This window comes from Corvus cornix, chromosome Z, assembly GCF_000738735.6.
Source record: "Corvus cornix cornix isolate S_Up_H32 chromosome Z, ASM73873v5, whole genome shotgun sequence".
NCBI classification, from domain to species: domain Eukaryota; kingdom Metazoa; phylum Chordata; class Aves; order Passeriformes; family Corvidae; genus Corvus; species Corvus cornix.
Genome location: NC_046357.1, coordinates 759,299 through 775,946, shown reverse-complemented (window position 1 = coordinate 775,946; position 16,648 = coordinate 759,299). Strand labels below are relative to the sequence as shown.

At 50.1% G+C, this 16,648-nt stretch overlaps 1 protein-coding gene across 1 annotated transcript in view; it reads left to right on the top strand.

The window, feature by feature from the left end:
* The first annotated feature begins 1,673 nt into the window (after positions 1-1,673).
* Positions 1,674-16,648, top strand: part of ME2 (malic enzyme 2) — a 34,603-nt gene continuing 19,628 nt past the window's right edge. The window contains exons 1-2 of the mRNA XM_039567105.1: positions 1,674-1,813; positions 8,952-9,078. Of these exons, the coding sequence (XP_039423039.1) occupies positions 8,971-9,078 (108 nt within the window). The 5' untranslated portion in view covers positions 1,674-1,813; positions 8,952-8,970. The remainder of the gene's footprint in view (positions 1,814-8,951; positions 9,079-16,648) is intronic.

The following is a 16,648-nucleotide window of genomic DNA, read 5'->3' as shown; positions in this document are numbered from 1 at the left end:
AGCAGAGAGTTAAAATACTTACTTAATAGAAGGTCCTGTTAAAATAAAAACTTCATTTTTTATCTGCCAGAGGGCAGGGCTAGATGGATTTTGGGAAGGAATTGCTGTCTGGGAGGGTGGGCAGGCCCTGGCCCAGGGTGCCCAGAGCAGCTGTGGCTGCCCCTGGATCCCTGGCAGTGTCCAAGGCCAGGCTGGATGGGACTTGGAGCACTCTGGGATAGTGGAAGGTGTCCCTGCCCATGGATGAGCTTTAAGGTCCTTTCCAACCCAAGCCGTTCCAGGATTCTGTGATTAGCAGCCTCGAAGTTTGCAGCATTGGAAAACATCTGAGTTTGGGCTGGGGAGGAGGCGGATGAAGGCTGGGATGGGCTGAGCTGTCAGGATTCACACCCATGTACTTTCCCTCTCTAAACACTGTGGAGGCTGAGCTGGGGACAGGTATCACTGCTACGGAGGTGAGACCGTGGTTAGGACAAACAGCCTGGTGTTACTGTGAAAAGTGATGGTTTTCCTCTTTTCTTCTGCAGTATTAGTGCTGACCTGCAGAATTATCTGCCTTGATGACTCCTGACAAGCCTTCTGTTTGAGCCCAGGGCTATTCCAGCCCTCCAGGCTCTGTATGGCAGCAGACGAGGCAGGGGTTAGCTCAGCACTGTGGCTCTGCATGTTTTGAGGAGCCCTGTTCCATGCAGGGCATGCAGCACGGTGGCCCTGGCCACTGGCAGCAGCTTCTGTGTCGCTTCAAGGAACTCTGTGTGGAGTGACCCCGTTTCCCTGCCACCGCTCCCCGTTGCCCTCCTCCTGCTTTGCCTTTTGCCCTCAGCCTCCTGCCCAGCGGGATGCCCCTCAGGAGCCACCGTCCCCAACCATCCTGGGTGCCACGCGGCACTCGCAGCCCTGTCCCCTCATGGACCCAGACTCCTTATGGACCCCATCCCCTCACAGCCCCATCCCCCCACAGCCCCAGACTCCTTATGGACCCCATCCCCTCACAGCCCCATCCCCTCACAGCCCCATCCCCTCACAGCCCCATCCCCTCACGCCCCCATCCCCTCACGTTCCCCATCCCCTCACGTTCCCCATCCCCTCACGCCCCCATCCCCTCACGCCCCCATCCCCTCACGTTCCCCATCCCCTCACGTTCCCCATCCCCTCACAGCCCCATCCCCTCACGTTCCCATCCCCTCACGTTCCCCATCCCCTCACGTTCCCCATCCCCTCACTGCCCCATCCCCTCACTGCCCCATCCCCTCACTGCCCCATCCCCTCACGTTCCCCATCCCCTCACGTTCCCATCCCCTCACGTTCCCCATCCCCTCACGTTCCCCATCCCTCACAGCCCCATCCCCTCACGTTCCCCATCCCCTCACAGCCCCATCCCCTCACGTTCCCATCCCATCACGTTCCCGTCCCCGCGCATGCCCCAGCCCCGCCCCCTCCCCCGCCCCCCTCCCCGCCCCGTCCCCGCCCCCAACGCTGATTCGCTGTCGCGCCCTACCTAATTAACATACGGGCGGCCCCGCCCCGCCGCGCCTGTCCCGCTTTCCCCCTCTGCGGGGGCGGGATAAAACGTTCATTGGCCAAACGCCGCCGTCGCCTGCGAGTTCTCGTCCCTTCGATTGGCTGTGCGAGCTGTCAGTCACGGCCCACACCCGCCCCCCGGGGTGTCCCTCCCCGGCGCCTCGGTGGTGGCTCCATTCAGTGGCGGGTTCTGCAGTGGACGTGGCTTCGGCGGGCGGGTGGGTGCTGCTCTCCCTCACTAGGAACAGGTCCTCGGCCGGCATCGCTCAGCGGGCAGCAGCCGCAGGAGGAGGTAGATCCCGTTCTGGTAACAATTATACGACTGCGGCGGCGCACCACAGGCCTCTATCTCTTTGTAAACCCGTGTCTGCGGGGCATCCTGAGGCGCTGGAGGCCGCCCGGGTGCGGGGAGGGATGGAGCCCACCTGGGATGCTCCGTGTCCCCGGTCCGGCCCCGCGGGGGGTAGTGCCGAAGCAGCAGCACGGTGGTGCGAGGCCCCGAGGCTCGGCCTGCGGCGGGGGCAGCCCTGGGCCCTGCGCCAGGTGCGGAGGTGCCTGCGAGGAGCCGGGGAAGCAGCCCCGGCTGTGCCTGTGCGTGTTTGCCCCTGTCAGAACGGCGACGAATGGAGCTGCCAGCCCCGCCGGGAGCCGCGCAAGGCCGCGGCGAGCCCCCCCCAGCGGGCTCAGCTGCTGCCGCGGGCCCCCCGCGCCGGGCCCGACCCGCTGTGAACTTCCGAGGCCCTGGAGAGTGAAAGTTGGGAAGGAGCGGAGCGGCTGGCGCGGCCTTGGAGCAGGAAGCGCCGCCCGGTGCTTTAGAGTTAGTGTTTGGGTTTGGCCTCTCGGCTGCTTGTTCAAAGAAGTGGCCGTGGCTGACACGACGCCGTCGCTGGCCCCACGCTCCTCGTGGCCTCGCTGCACCGAAACACGAAAAAATACTAAATGAGTGGTGGTGTCAGAGCAACCCGGGGTGTTGTGTCATGGCAAGTGTCCCATAGTTAATAGCAAAAAAACCAAATCAAACTTACAGCACATTGATAAAGGGTTGATGGAAAAGGACAACTTTGCAGCCAAGCAAGATCAGAACCACCAAATGTTGATTATTTGGTGTCTTTGTGTTGGTAATTCCAAAAAGTAGTGAACATCAAAGGGAGGTTTTATTGTGCCTGTATTTATATATGGGCAAATGAAAGAGCAGGGCAGAATATGCAGCTCTGCAAGTGGCCCGTGTGTGTGCAGCCACCAGTGTCTAATGCCTTATTAGACACGATAAGATCTGTAGAAATTTAGCCCGAGTCTGTATTTTAAAAGAAACTGTGTGTTACAGCCACAGGAGGAAAGTTCTGATAATGCTGTGCAGTGGCTTGTGAGTCAGCAGCTTGAGTGCAGGCAAGATTTGGAGCTTTTTCTTCTGCAAGCTAAGGCAGAAGCTGTCAAAGTGCGTGGTAGTGCGCCGTGGTTGAGTGAGTACTAATTGAATGTTCATCTCTACGAGTGGTGCCAGCACCTTCTCTGCAGGAGAAGGAGCACTGGTAGCTCAGGCTGCTTGGATAGTTTCTCATGTTCTCCTGTAATTTAAGTGGGGTATTCCTTTTTTAAGCCCTAACCAGTGCACACCAAGGCTTGTAAGTGATTGGCAGGCTTAGACTTCACCTGGCTGGCACTGAGCTAGCAGCAGCTCCGTTTCCTGTGCTCAGTGCTGAGGTGTTTTCCCAGGAAGAACTCCCATTTGTGAGTGCAGCAGTTGTTGAGAACATCCTTGTCCACCTCTCTACTTGTATCCAGAAAAACCTGTATTTCTGAGCTGAACAGCTCCAACACAAGGGTGTACCAGTTCTCCAGAACAGAGCATGAGTACCTTGCTGCTTATTCCCGCGGTTTCTGAGGGGTTTTCAGGGTAGGGCCTTTGTCCTTACCTTTACCACCAGTAGCCCTCCCAGTTACACGAATGAAAATAAATCAAGAATGTGAATACATCTTCTTGTCAGACTGGGCCAAAAATACTGCTGCTGCAGTTTCCACGGTAAAAGATAATGGACTTTCTGATGCTTAGGAATCAGAATATTTGGGTCAGGTTCATTAAGGGATGAAAATACAGCTCTCTGATGTTGTCTGGTAAGAGCTGCTACAAACCAAGACTCCAGTACCAAACAATTCAGCCCTGCTTTCTGCTTGTGCTGCAAGAAGTCTTCTGTAAATTACAGTAATTCACAAATACTCTTTTTAGGAGGGGATTCTGGAATTATTCTCATTTGAGTTCACCCGAGTGTGCTTTGTTTAGTGAACGTTGCCAGCCTCAAGTGGTGAGCTTACTTACTCTGCTGAAGTGCTCCACACGTACCTTTCCTCCCTGTTGAACTGGCTGCCTCAGAACAAAAGGGAAGAAAAGTAATTTCAATATGCTAAAGATCTGCTTCCAAAACAACCCGCCTGCCTCTGCCAAACACTTCATTAGTAATTTCTCCCCATGACTGTTCCTTTTAATCTTCAGATCTCAAGGTGCCTTTAGAAATGTCCTTTAAAGTGGTGGCTCAGGACTTTGCTGGTGGGAACCTGAGACAGTTTTGCCTCTGTTTCCTACTAACTTCCCTCAGCAGTAGCATCTGGTGAGCTCAGGGAGCCAGAGGTGCCGAGCTGCTGTGCAGAACCATGTCCCCCATCCTCGGCTCTCTGCTCCTTCCTGCTGGGATGCTCCTGTTCTAAATGAAAGTGACTCCTTGGCCTGCTGAAGGGCGGTGGGTGCCAGGAAAGCTGCTTTATTTAGGTGAAAGTCTCGTGGGGAGACACCCTTATAGCTGGTGCTTGCCTAATGTAATAATTTTAGACTGCTTTATCATTACTGAAGTGATGAAGCCAGCTGGTGTGTGCCTGGTTTGTGTCATGCTTGGGTGGGCCAGGCTGGTGCGTTTATTACTGAAAGAAAAAGGGAGTAGAGTGCATGGTGCATGCACACCAGACCTGGGGTAGTGCAGGCTCACCGGCTGGATTGCTGTGGGTGCACAGGAGAAAATGTCTGTTGGCTTAAAACTGGCTGAGGCCTAGAAGATTGGAAACTCTGTGAGGCCTCCGTGGCCTTGAATTAATGATTTCAGCTCGTTAATGAAAAAAGCTCCTCAACACACAGGTCAGTTTCTGTACTTGAAAGAAAGGCTGGAACTAATCACTGACACAGGATTCAGGAGCTCTTGGATGCATTTCTGTTTAGCCACCCTTCAGACTGAAGGCAGACTGCAGAGTCATGCAGCACAAGGTGCTGTGTGCTGACAGGACACACCTTGGCACTGAGGGGAGAGCCACGGGTCAGGCAGCCTGGGCACTAATTGAAGCTGGCCTTGCTTTAATTGACTCTGAGCTTCCCGGCTCTCTGACCAGCCTAATCCTGCCTTTCAAGAGTGTGATGAACCTTTCCCTTAAAAGTAACTTTTGCCATTTAACAGATCCATAATTAGAGGAGCAGAACATTTGCTCCCAGATAAGGGCACTTGTGCATATTGGTAATTAGTTTGACCTGGCCAGATGCCTCCTGATAAGGCACAGCAGGGAGCTTAATCCCCTTAAATTGTGACACAGCAAGTCAGAAATTACCAGCTGTATTGGGCTCGGTGTAGAGGTGCTCCAGAGCCTTGTTCAGTTCTCACCATTGTCAAGCACTGAAAGGAGAAGGGAGATCCTGGTTGTGCTGACACATGTTTGGGCAGGAGTTTGTTCCTCATTCAGTTCTGCTGCTTTCTTCCTACTTCCTCCTCACAGGACATTGCACAGCCCCGGTCCTCTGTGTTTTCACATCACTGCAAGTGCTGCTCTTTCCCTTGGTTCACATCCCTTCCCCGTGGAGATGCTCCAGGGCTGGAGCCCCTCTGCTCTGCAGCCAGCCTGGGACAGCTGGGGGTGTTCAGCTGCACAAGAGAAGGCTCCAGGGAGAGCTCAGAGCCCCTGGCAGGGCCTAAAGGGGCTCCAGGAGAGCTGCAGAGGGACTGGGGCCAAGGCCTGGAGGGACAGGACCCAGGGAATGGCTTCCCAGTGCCAGAGGGCAGGGCTGGATGGGATCTTGGGAAGGAATTGCTGTCTGTGAGGGTGGGCAGGCCCTGGCCCAGGGTGCCCAGAGCAGCTGTGGCTGCCCCTGGATCCCTGGCAGTGTCCAAGGCCAGGCTGGACAGAGCTTGGAGTAGCCTGGGACGGTGGAAGGTGTCCCTGCCCATGGCAGGGCTGGGACTGGTGATCTTTGGGATCTCTTTCCACCCACTCTGGGATTCTGTCAGCCTCTACTGCCAAAATTACCTCTCCTTTTTCTTGTGTTTGAACTACCACCCTCTCAAGCCTGGTGTCTCTCCTACAAAACCATCACAAACCATTTTAACGCCTCCCCAGACAGCAGCAGGATCAGCCCTTTCATCTCCTTGAAACCAGGTGGTGGTTTGGGGACCTTTCTCCCAGACCTGTCCTTGCAGCTCCCCAGCGAATGTGAGCCACAGAGCATGAGGCTTCGTGTCCCTTTGTCCTTCCCCAAAGTCCAAGGGACAAGGCTGGTGGCCAGCAGAGCTGGGGTGGGTCACAGAGGGCCATGGCCACACAGGCAGAGCTCCTGGTACCCTACAGAGCAGTGTGGACAGGGCATGGGGAAGGATTTGTGGCATCAGGTATTTTGGGTTTTGGAGGCAAGTTCTTGCTAAGCCACATTTGAAAGTCTGTGACAGAAGGAGTTGGAGGAGATGTGCAAGATGGGAGAGAGACGGAACAGAAACAAGGAACAGCTAGAAGAGCAGAGGAGGGAGAGCTCAGGACTGAGCAACCAGTCAGGCTTTATGCTGGATATAAATTAATTGGGATCATATCTTTTGGATCTAAACACAGGCCTCAGTGGAAAGTGAAACTTGATTCTCACCTTTTATGAATCTGAGGTACCTCCGTCAAGAGAATAACTTTAGGTGCTGGTGTGACACCTCAGAGAGGAGCAAGTCTCCTCTCTGACACATCAGAGAAAAAACCAAGATTTGTACCACACCTCTGAAACCTTGCTCTGAAGAAAGCAAGATTTGTACCACACTTTTCCCCTCTGCCTCGTTGATTAGAGTTAATTGATCACGGTAGGGTGAATCTGGGCCACAATCTTGTTTGGTTCTTAAATGCTCGTTAATTGCAACGAAGTAATTTAAATTTAATTAGAGTTAGGTGAGGTGAGGTGTTTGTCCTACTTTTTAATTCCTTATTTGAGGTATTTGCTGGTGACAGATTGAAGCCACCCTGGCACCAGGCTGGTGGGACTGTGGAAGGAGGGTTGCTGTGGCACTGGAATCAGGGACCCTTTTTAGCCTCCCCTGCACAAGGAGGTGGGCCTGCAACCACGTGATGATGGCAAATGAGCAATCAGAACTAAAACCAGTTAAAACTGAGTTTGGTGTTCCTAAAGGCAGCGCAGAATTAATGTGTTTTGCAGCACAGAATTAATTTCCTTTGTCTGATAGTGATTTTCAGTGCCCTGAGTGCTGGCAGACCAGCTGTGCTGACTCCACTGCCAGCAGGTTTGGGGAGGAACGAGCACGTTAAAGGCAACATTTGTTTGCAGTGCTGGCAGGGCTTCCATGCCTCCCATCCCACTCCACGCAGTAAATTTATGGTCTTTACCCCAAAACAAATAAACACTGGGGTTTTGAGTGGAACTTTTGTCAACTGTAGGCCCAAACAAACAAGTAAAGGCGGAGAGAAAGAGATGCTTCTGAATTCAGAGCAGCTTCCCTCTACGCTTCATGGTGGGTAGAAGAGAAACTCAGGCATAACTGATGATGAAAAATATTAAATGTTTCCATGTTTTTTTAATGCTTGGAAAGATTTTCAAGAAAATCCTGAGACTGTAACTTGTAAGACCAGTCTGCCATCTTAAAAGCTGATTCCGTGCAAATTTGATTATAGAAAGGTCTTCTGAAGTATTCAGGCCATATTTAAGATAATGAAGTTTTGTTCCTTAATTCAATTTTGTCTCCCATCTGGAAGAAATTAAAAATCCACGCCATGCATCATTTCATTCCTTGAAAACGTCTGATAGCCTGCTTTGGTGTCCTTGCCTGTCTCGGCTGTGGATGTATAGCTGGGACAGGGGATGGTGGGTACCAGCTGCCATGGATGGACCTGATCCTGGTCCCCTGCTGTCCTCCTGGCCTGTCCCCTCACGGTGCCACCCTACAGACCGTGGTCCCGGGTTGGGTGCTGCTGGGCCTGCTGTTGTCTCTCTGTCTCAGGGAAATAATCTTTGGGAGATGAGTCCGCTACGCATTCCCTGCTGGTCCTGCCTTATGCAAGCGTGTAATAAATGGTAATTTCTTCTCCAAAGAACTTGTGATCAGTAATGGAGTAAAATGGGTTCAAGAGTTGCTGTCACCTGTCAGGATTAGAACTAAGCTTTTGAGTGATACTAACAATTTTTTAAAATTTTTTTAGGGAAACATATCCTTTACTGAAAGCGATATATTCTCTCTGAAAATAACCCTTCTTCTTTTTATTTTTTTTTAAGTTTGGAATTGTAAAAACCTAAGCCTGGAATCCACAGTTTGGTGGAGTTTTTGGCCATTTTAATTCCACATTTTGTTGTAGCACAGTTTTAGCACGCTGATAGACACAGTTTCCCTCCTTTGTGTTGTCCAGGCCATGAGATTTCATTGTAGAAAGCTACCAGAGAACCTCAGTGAGGATCTTGTGGCTGACCTGCCCAGGCTGTTCTGTCCTGGCTGGCCTTTGTGCCGGTGCCAGTTCCACGGGTCACTGTGGACAGCTGGAATTGCTGCTGGCGCTCGTGCTCTGCCGTGATGCTGTAAGGCAATGCCCGGGCAGCGCCCATGATTTGCAGTGCACAGCTCTTCCATAACCTGGAAAACGTACCCGGGAGAGGCTGGGTCACTTCCTCAGCAGTGAGTGAAGGCTTTCTGCTCCTGGCTTCTCCTGTTTCAGCAGGGGAATGAATGCTTTCAGCTGCATCCACATTGTTAGCAAAGGAGACAGTTGTGGGCTGGCTAAGCGTGGTTCACCAGCCAGAGCTATTCACAACTGGTTCCACCCTTGCAGAGGGGCTCCAGGAGCTGCTGGCATCTTTGCCTGCAGAGAGGTGGAGGTGTTCAAAGGGTTTGAAGCTGATGGAAATTGCTGCTGGCGCTCGTGCTCTGCCGTGATGGTGTAAGGCAATACCTGGGCAGCTGCCCGCGCGTCGTGCCGGCTCCCATCGGGATCCCTGCGTGTTCTCTCTGCTGCTGCCCTCTCAGCATTCCAAACCCTGCCTCCTTGTTCCTCCTCCTGGCTGCCACGAGGCAGTTTTGGGCTCTTACTCTGCGGTGTTAAACGGTGCTATGCAGCGTGTACCTTTCTTTTGCTGCAAACGGCCTGCTGGTGTGGCCATGGGTTCTGCTGGCTCTGAGAGGTGTCTGAGTGTCTCCCTTTGCCTTGCCCAGGTGCACCAGAGAAGGGAGGATGCTGTCCCGACTGCACGTAGCCGCGGCACCCTGCGCGATGGCGCGGCGCAGCATGCACACCAAGGAGAAGGGCAAGCCGCTCATGCTGAACCCACGCACAAACAAGGTGGGTGTGTGTCCTTTTCAGGTGTCTTATCTGCAGCTGCCGATAGTCCAGTGGACCTTGTCCCGGGGCTGAGCCACCTCCGGCCCTGGGACACAGCCAGAAGAGGGTGCAGAGGGTGGTGGAGGCGGGGAGCAGTTCCTGTTGGCTGCCTGGACACCTGCAGCACAGGGGCTCCCAGTGGCACCTTGTGCTTCTGCCCCCCTGTGCTCCCCTGGGCTGCTGTCCTCACGGTCAGTGCTGCTGCTGCTGCCCTGGGCAGAGGAAGGGCTGCTGGCACTGCCTGGTCACGGGCCTGTTATGGGGCTGGCTGAGCCGAAGGAGAGCTTTCGCAGAGACGGGTCTGACCTGACAGCTTGCAGAAGTTAATTCTGAATTCAGTCATGCTGATGATAGGAAGTGTTGGCCTCTCTGTCCTAGTCCTGGCCCATTCCTGGAAGGCTGAGAATTGGGACTGAGCCACATCCCTTAAGAAACATCCCTGTGCAGAGTCTAAAAGAGCATCTAAAAATAAACCTTGACTGGAGCTAACTGGGAGGTAGAGATACCATATTAATTCCATGCACTGAGGCAAACTTAGAGGAAAGTAGCTTTTTTGTTCCCTTTACAAAACTGTTCATATTTCCACAAGCCCATCCTCAACCTCTTTTTTGTTTTTTCCCTGGAGTGGTAGCAGCCTTCAGGACTCTTGAAGCCATTAATGTGTAAATTAAAACCAGTAGAAAATCAGATGGGGGCTTTTGGTGGCTGATCCAAGATGTGTGATGTGGTCAAGAAAGGTGACAAATCTACCCGTCTGTGACAGGGCATTTCCTGAGCAATGGAGCTATGGGAAACTCGATTCTTTTCCCCTTCCCTTTTTTCCCTGGACAGCAGAGTGCTAGATGCCTCAATCCTGCACAAATCCAGGCTGCTGAGAGAGAGAGAACTGTGGAAGGTAGATACTGGCTGACTGCAAAAGTAAAATTGAGATTGCTGTGTCAGGGAGGGAGGAAAGAGTGAATTGGTGTGATTTGTCAAGATCAGATTATCTCGAGACTTCCTGAGCCCTAAAGACTTTGACATGCCAGTGGAAATTACTTCAACCCCTGTAAGCTTTTCCAAATGCTGATTATGCAACAGTATTCAGAAACGAGAACAATAGGTCGTTTCTTACTGTTTTTCTAGTGGTAATATCCGTCCAATTTTTATTTTTTTTAACCCTGGAGTCCTCTGCTGGACTGAGCACAACACAATTTTTGAGGAGTAGGAGGGAGTAGGGAGCTTCTGGTTAATGGCAATTGAGTTTTCGAATCTTTTAATGCCTCCAAGAAGTCATACTTGTGAGAGGGGAAACCCACTCTGCATTGGTTTGTCTCTGCTGTATCAGCCTGTCCTTCCTGCTGACGCCTGTTGGAATGGCTCAGTAAGCTCACTGAGTGATACTGCTTGGTGCTGGACACAGTATCTGTATGGAAGTGCATTTTGGATATTCAGCAGAGAAATAAATGATTTATTAAGCACACCAAGTACTTTACCCCTTGTGCTTCCCTTGCCCACAGTGCCTCACGTGCATGTATATATATATTATCTATGTACAGGCACAGATAAAGTGTTATCTCTTGCTGGCAGCTTGCTGAGATTATCGTGTTTTACTTGATTACACTTAATTTTTACAGTCCTCTATCAACTGTGCAGAACATTTGGTCTCCCCAGTACACGTGTCCCTAAAACAAGAGCTGCAGAAGGTCAGCATCAGGGGCAGACACCAACCCTCACCCTTGTGCAAACTCAGCTGCTGCTCTTTGCCACTGGAGTAGGTTTTTCCCTTACAATTTTTTCCTTTTCTTGCCCACCCTTAGCCTGTCTCTTGCAGGTGGACTCCCCACCTCCAGCAGCTGGTTTGAGGTTTTGTGTTTGAGGGCCACATTTCAAGTGTTCATAGAGGCCGTGAGCTGTCTCAGCCATGCCCTCAGTGCTGCAGCCAAACAGTTGCAGAGTACGGTAATTGTTGCTGGCATCCTCATCTGCTTAGAGTCTTCTGTGATGTTTGATTTCTGCTCCCTGACAAGGGTTCAAATTGCAGCTAATTGGCTTCAGGACATTCTATTCTGCTGGAGATCCCTGCTGTGCCAAGGCAGCATTTTAAGCTTGCTGGGTGCTTAGAGCACTGTTAGGGCAATCTCACTGGTTTAGTACTGGCAATTAAATTGTTACTGATATTGTGTAGTGCTTCAGATGGGCCAGGGTTTGTTCTTCCAGCACAGAGCAGGTGGTGCATGAGGACAGGATCCCTGACTTGGTGATGTCTGTTCTGCCACGTGGAGTGCCATCAGAGTGTCCTTATCTCCACTGGAAATACATGACCTGTTATGTTATCTGCGTGTTTGCTTTCTGTGGCTCGCAGAAAATTTGTGACTCCAAATAATTGGTGACACTTCCTGTATTTTAGTTGGTGATTTTGGTTGTGGCATCAATTCTTCTTGTGAAGAAGTGTGTGACTGTATTTTGTACTGTGGATTCCATTGCTCCCTCTCCTGTGCCTCTGTTCCTCGGGATTGTCGGGTTATCACAGAATCCCAGAATCCCTGAGGTTGGAGAAGCCCTCCTGGACCATGGAGTCCAGCCTGTCACCTGATCCCCACCTCATCCCCAGCCCAGAGCACTGAGTGCCACATCCAGGCCTTCCCTGGACACCTCCCGGGATGGGGGCTCCAACACCTCCCTGGGCAGTTCCAATGCCTGACCACCCTTTCCTTGGGGAAATTCCTCCTGATGTGCAAAAACTCCCCCTGCAGTGACAGTGCCTCTCAAATTTCCGGCTTCAGCAGGTGTCTTTAGGAGTTATGCCTGCACATGTTTGTGCATTTGTGTGTGCCTGGGCACGTGTGCATGGAAATACATGGTAAATGTTAAAGAAGCCTTCACTGGTGGCGGGTTAATCCCAGACTGATCCTGAGGTCCTTTCCCAGTGTCTTACCTTTCATAGGGGTGGTCATCTTCTCACATGTTGTATTTTGCTCACAGTGTCATCTGTGTTCATTCCCAGCTCTTTCAGCCCAATTTATTTTCATCCGTGGCTTACTGAATACTTCCAGAAATGGTGATAAATTTGCCTTTGTGTAAGGAGAAAGTTTTCTTAACAAACTTGTACATGGTCTCACCGGCTTTTGGGAAGTACCCTAACAGTACGTTTCCAATTGAGAATAAAAAATAAACGGAAAAAAACCCAACCAAAGTCAAACCTATTTGGACAAAATAAAAGGGATAGGACAAGAGAATGTAAAGAAAGGATTGTATGAGCTTGGAGATGTAAAAGCAGATGCTTCCTTCCACTGCCCTTTCTCACCATGCTGGTTTTGACACATCTCCTTTATTTTAATGCGTTTTAGATTTAGACTGAGCCAGCTGGGTTGAGCAGCCAGGGCGTGAAATACGCAGGGCCCGTGTGCCTTCCTGGGGAAAGCAGGATAAACAGGATGTGGAGATGGCATGCACGTGGTGACTGTCTCGTTGCTAAGAAATGCAGAGCTTGAAGCATCGCTAGCATGTTCTGATCAGTCAGGAGGAAAGGTCCTGGAAGGCAGGAAATGGACAGAGACTGTGCTCACACACACCCCCAGCCCCCCGCAGTTGTGTGTCCTGCCCGGCTGGTTTGGAGACGGGAGCGGTTCTCGGATGGAGCTTGCACGGCCGCGCACCTGCAGGTTTTATCAGCTTCCCCGAGATCTGCGTGCTTTCAGAAGGAATTAAATTGCAAAGCTGGAACTGTTTAATCTGTAACCAGGTGCCGAAGGTGGTGGGAGGGTATCAAACCTCATTTCCCTCAGATCAGGTGTTCTGCTCAGGCCCTGTGGGCTGCTGGGGTGGGGGGAGGAGGGGCGCTGCCTTGGGTTTTTTATTGTAGGATTAATGCCCCTGAAGGAGAGCAAGAGCAGCCACGTCTGCTCAGCTGGAAAAACAGCAGTTTGATGAGATGTCCCCGGGGTGCTCAGGGATGCCATTTCAATCATCATGCCCATGATTTGCAGTGCACAGCTCTTCCATAACCGTGGAAAACGTACCCGGGAGAGGCTGGGTCACTTCCTCAGCAGTGAGTGAAGGCTTTCTGCTCCTGGCTTCTCCTGTTTCAGCAGGGGAATGAATGCTTTCAGCTGCATCCACATTGTTAGCAAAGGAGACAGTTGTGGGCTGGCTAAGCGTGGTTCACCAGCCAGAGCTATTCACAACTGGTTCCACCCTTGCAGAGGGGCTCCAGGAGCTGCTGGCATCTTTGCCTGCAGAGAGGTGGAGGTGTTCAAAGGGTTTGAAGCTGATGGAGATCCGGGTTGTGTCACAGTGCAGCAGGGAGGGCATTGCTGTGCTGTGTCAGCCACTCCTGACAGGGTATAGGTTGTGCTGCTTCTGGGAGAGTAAAGGTAGAAAACTGGATTTAAAGATGAAGGGGGAAAGAAATCAGAAGCAATTTTCATATTCTGACCCTGTTCCCATAAACTTTTAATCTCTGGTAGAGATAGCAAAGACACCTTTGATTCTTATGAATGAACTTCATTAATTTGCAGTGGAGGTATCTTGTGCAGTAGTGAACTTTGTGTTTAGCCTGAGGGAGCAAAGTCAAGAGAAGCAGCCCACAGTCCAACATGAAATCTGCTTTATTTTCAAGATGTTTATGGTGCTGCTTCAAAGGCCGTGCTACACTGCTGAATCTGTTCCAGCAATCATTAGGAGTTACATGGAAACCATTTTTAAATCTTTCGTGAAGCAGAGTAACTCGTTTCCCACACAGTGGCATGTTTGGATATAAACATCTTTGTCAGGAGCCCCAAATGGGGTTTTTGCTGTACCTGAGAGCATTTATGGGTCAGTTAAAAGTATACCCTCATATATATGGCTGCAAGACTTTGCAGGCGGGGAAAACTTATCACCACTACCTACTTGGAAACCTCTCAGAATTACTTAGTGCTGCTATAAAAATCCTGCTTGCAGGATTCAGGCCCCTCCAAGCAAAGCAGGCAGCTAGAATTTGTATATGCTGGTATTTATAGCAGCACTGGCTTTGTGGGATGGAACCCAGTTGCTGCAGGGTCCCAGTGCCAGAGAGTTTGTGGGTTAAAGTTCATGTGGTTCAAGGTGAGCTTGTCTTCACTAAAATACTGTCAACATGTCACTTTACTTGCATTTTTTATTCCCCCTCCCAGCAGAACGTTGGTTTTGTCGCGGTGAGTTTGTCCGTGTGTGTTAATTAATCCATCTGTGGGCTTTGAAGTGTGCTGAGCTGCCTCCTGGATGTGCTCCCTGCTTTGTTCTGGGCTGGCTTGGAGAGACACCTGTTTGTTCTGAGCTGCGAAGAGGATTAAGGAAACTAATCTGAGTGAAAGTCAGCACACAACACTCGGGGAAAGGACACCCAGCCTGCAGGGTCAAGGGAAACCAAAAAGTGATGGCTGCTGCTTAAACCCAGACTGTTACAGTGCTTAAGCACTTAATCCCAGGGAAAACTAGAGGGAATTGGCCCTTAAGTGCCTTTGAGAACATCAGTCCTGGGCTGCGTGGGCTGAGTGCCTCCTGATGTACCGGGGCTGGCTCTGGGAAGGGCGGTGAGTGTGTGATACTGCAGCTCCCAGGCACACCAGCTCAGGGGCAGCCTCCATCCTGGGAGATACTGGGTGGGCAATCCCAAATCCAGATCTAAATCCCAAATCCAAACCAAGCTCATGGTCAAGGATAACAGTAATGAACTGGAATACAGCCAGTGTTAGAAGGACTCAGGTTTTTATCACACTGCTCTGGACTAAACTTGTTCTGTTCCAGTTGGAACAAGGACTGAATTTCTGTGTGAAGGCTGATGTCATTCTGGTTCCTGAGTTAGGCCTAGGCAGAAATCAAAGCATCTTTTAATGCGGTAAGATGTAATTGTCATGTAAATCGGCAGCTGAAAAAGTACTTAGTGTCACTTAAAAATTCACCGTGTTTGATGTTATTGTAACTGCAGAGACATTGAAACGCCAGGTTGCCTACAGATGGGAAGGAGTGTGAATAAACTGAACAAAGATGGGTCTCTGTTCTGCTTGGAACTAAGCTCAGGGCTCATGGGCATTATTAGGGGCCCAGGTGGTTTAAGGGCACAGGTCTCACGGTACAGGGAGATCGGGAAAAGCCACGTTCCAGCGCCATGCTCACAGTAGAAATTAGAAAATTGGTAGTCTTTGTTTTTATGGGCTTTGAGACCTTCTGGAGGGGAGGATGTAGGTTTAGCCAGTGAGGTATTTCACTTGGTTTGCACTAAAATGTCAGTGTAGCCAGTGTGGCACCCCTGAAGGGACTCTGGCCTTCCACAGGCTGTAAACTTTAGTGGCCTTGCTGACCGGAGACTAAACTTCTTTTTTTCTTCTTCTTCTTCCTCTGAACGCTACAAATATTTTGGCATCGTGTTTGTTTTTGTTGCCGTGGTGCCTAAAGTGACAGCCAACCTACTGCAAGTGTTCACCAGCTGCACTCGGCCTTGTGGCCTGAGTCCCTTGCGCTGCAGGCACCGCTTGTGTTGGGAAAAGGCTGTTCCCAAAAGGCACGAGCTGCGGGCGGGACGGGGAGGGAGCGGAGAGGAGTTTGTGTGGAATTCCACAGAGAATTCGTATTTCTTGTGAATTGTGCCAAGTGGAGCTAAAGTAGCTCCTTTGCAATATACAAAAAACCTCCATCGTCCGGAGTGTGGTTTTGTGGGTTTTTCTCTCGTGTCAATGCTGTTTACGTGGTTGTGTTCCTCGTGGAAATGTTGGATTACTCAGATCAGTTTTTTGGAAAAAATACCGCTGAAGTGGCTAAATTGACTTCTACACACCACAAGAAAAAGAAAAAATCAACCCCTAAAATCCAGCAGCAAGGTTAAAAACTTCAAGAATGAACTGTCATCCGAAATTTATTTGTATTTAGTGTTGGAAGAGTAGTGGAGAATAACAATTAGATTGGGAAAGAAAACTGTGGTTTGCAAAAGACTCATGACTACTTGTAGGAAAACTTTACTACCCTAGTAGTAAAAGGTTAAACTGAAATCAGTATTTAGAGTGAAATCTACCATGTGGAAAGTTGGCAGACATGAAAATAAATACAGAGAAAAGCAAATTTATTTTGGGGTTAAGTACTTGGACTTTTCTGCAAGAAGGAAAAACACTGAAGTTTTTTGGGTTTGTTTGGTTTTTTTCTTGCCTTCTAACTCTTCAAGTATTTTATTACTGTAGAGCATAGTGTAGAATCAGTACAGAAGAGCAGGTGGACTGCTTAAGTCAGTGTAATCAAAAAACCTGATATTAAATATAATTTAAATAAGGAAAGAGAAAATAATAGTAATTATTTTAATGATGGGATTTTTTCTCTAAGGAGTATTGTTTAGAAACCATTCAAGTCTGATGAATTACATTAGAAGTAGATTCTTAAGTTAGAGATTTTTGTTAATGGCTCTGCTTTCTACAAATACCTGTGAAAAGTCCGTTCTCACATAAGCAGAGGTGAAAATACTTGTATTCCAATCCAAATTGATGTCTTGTTTTCAAGGGGAAAAGTACTGATTCTTTTTTCTTGTAACTTCAGGATCTGGACC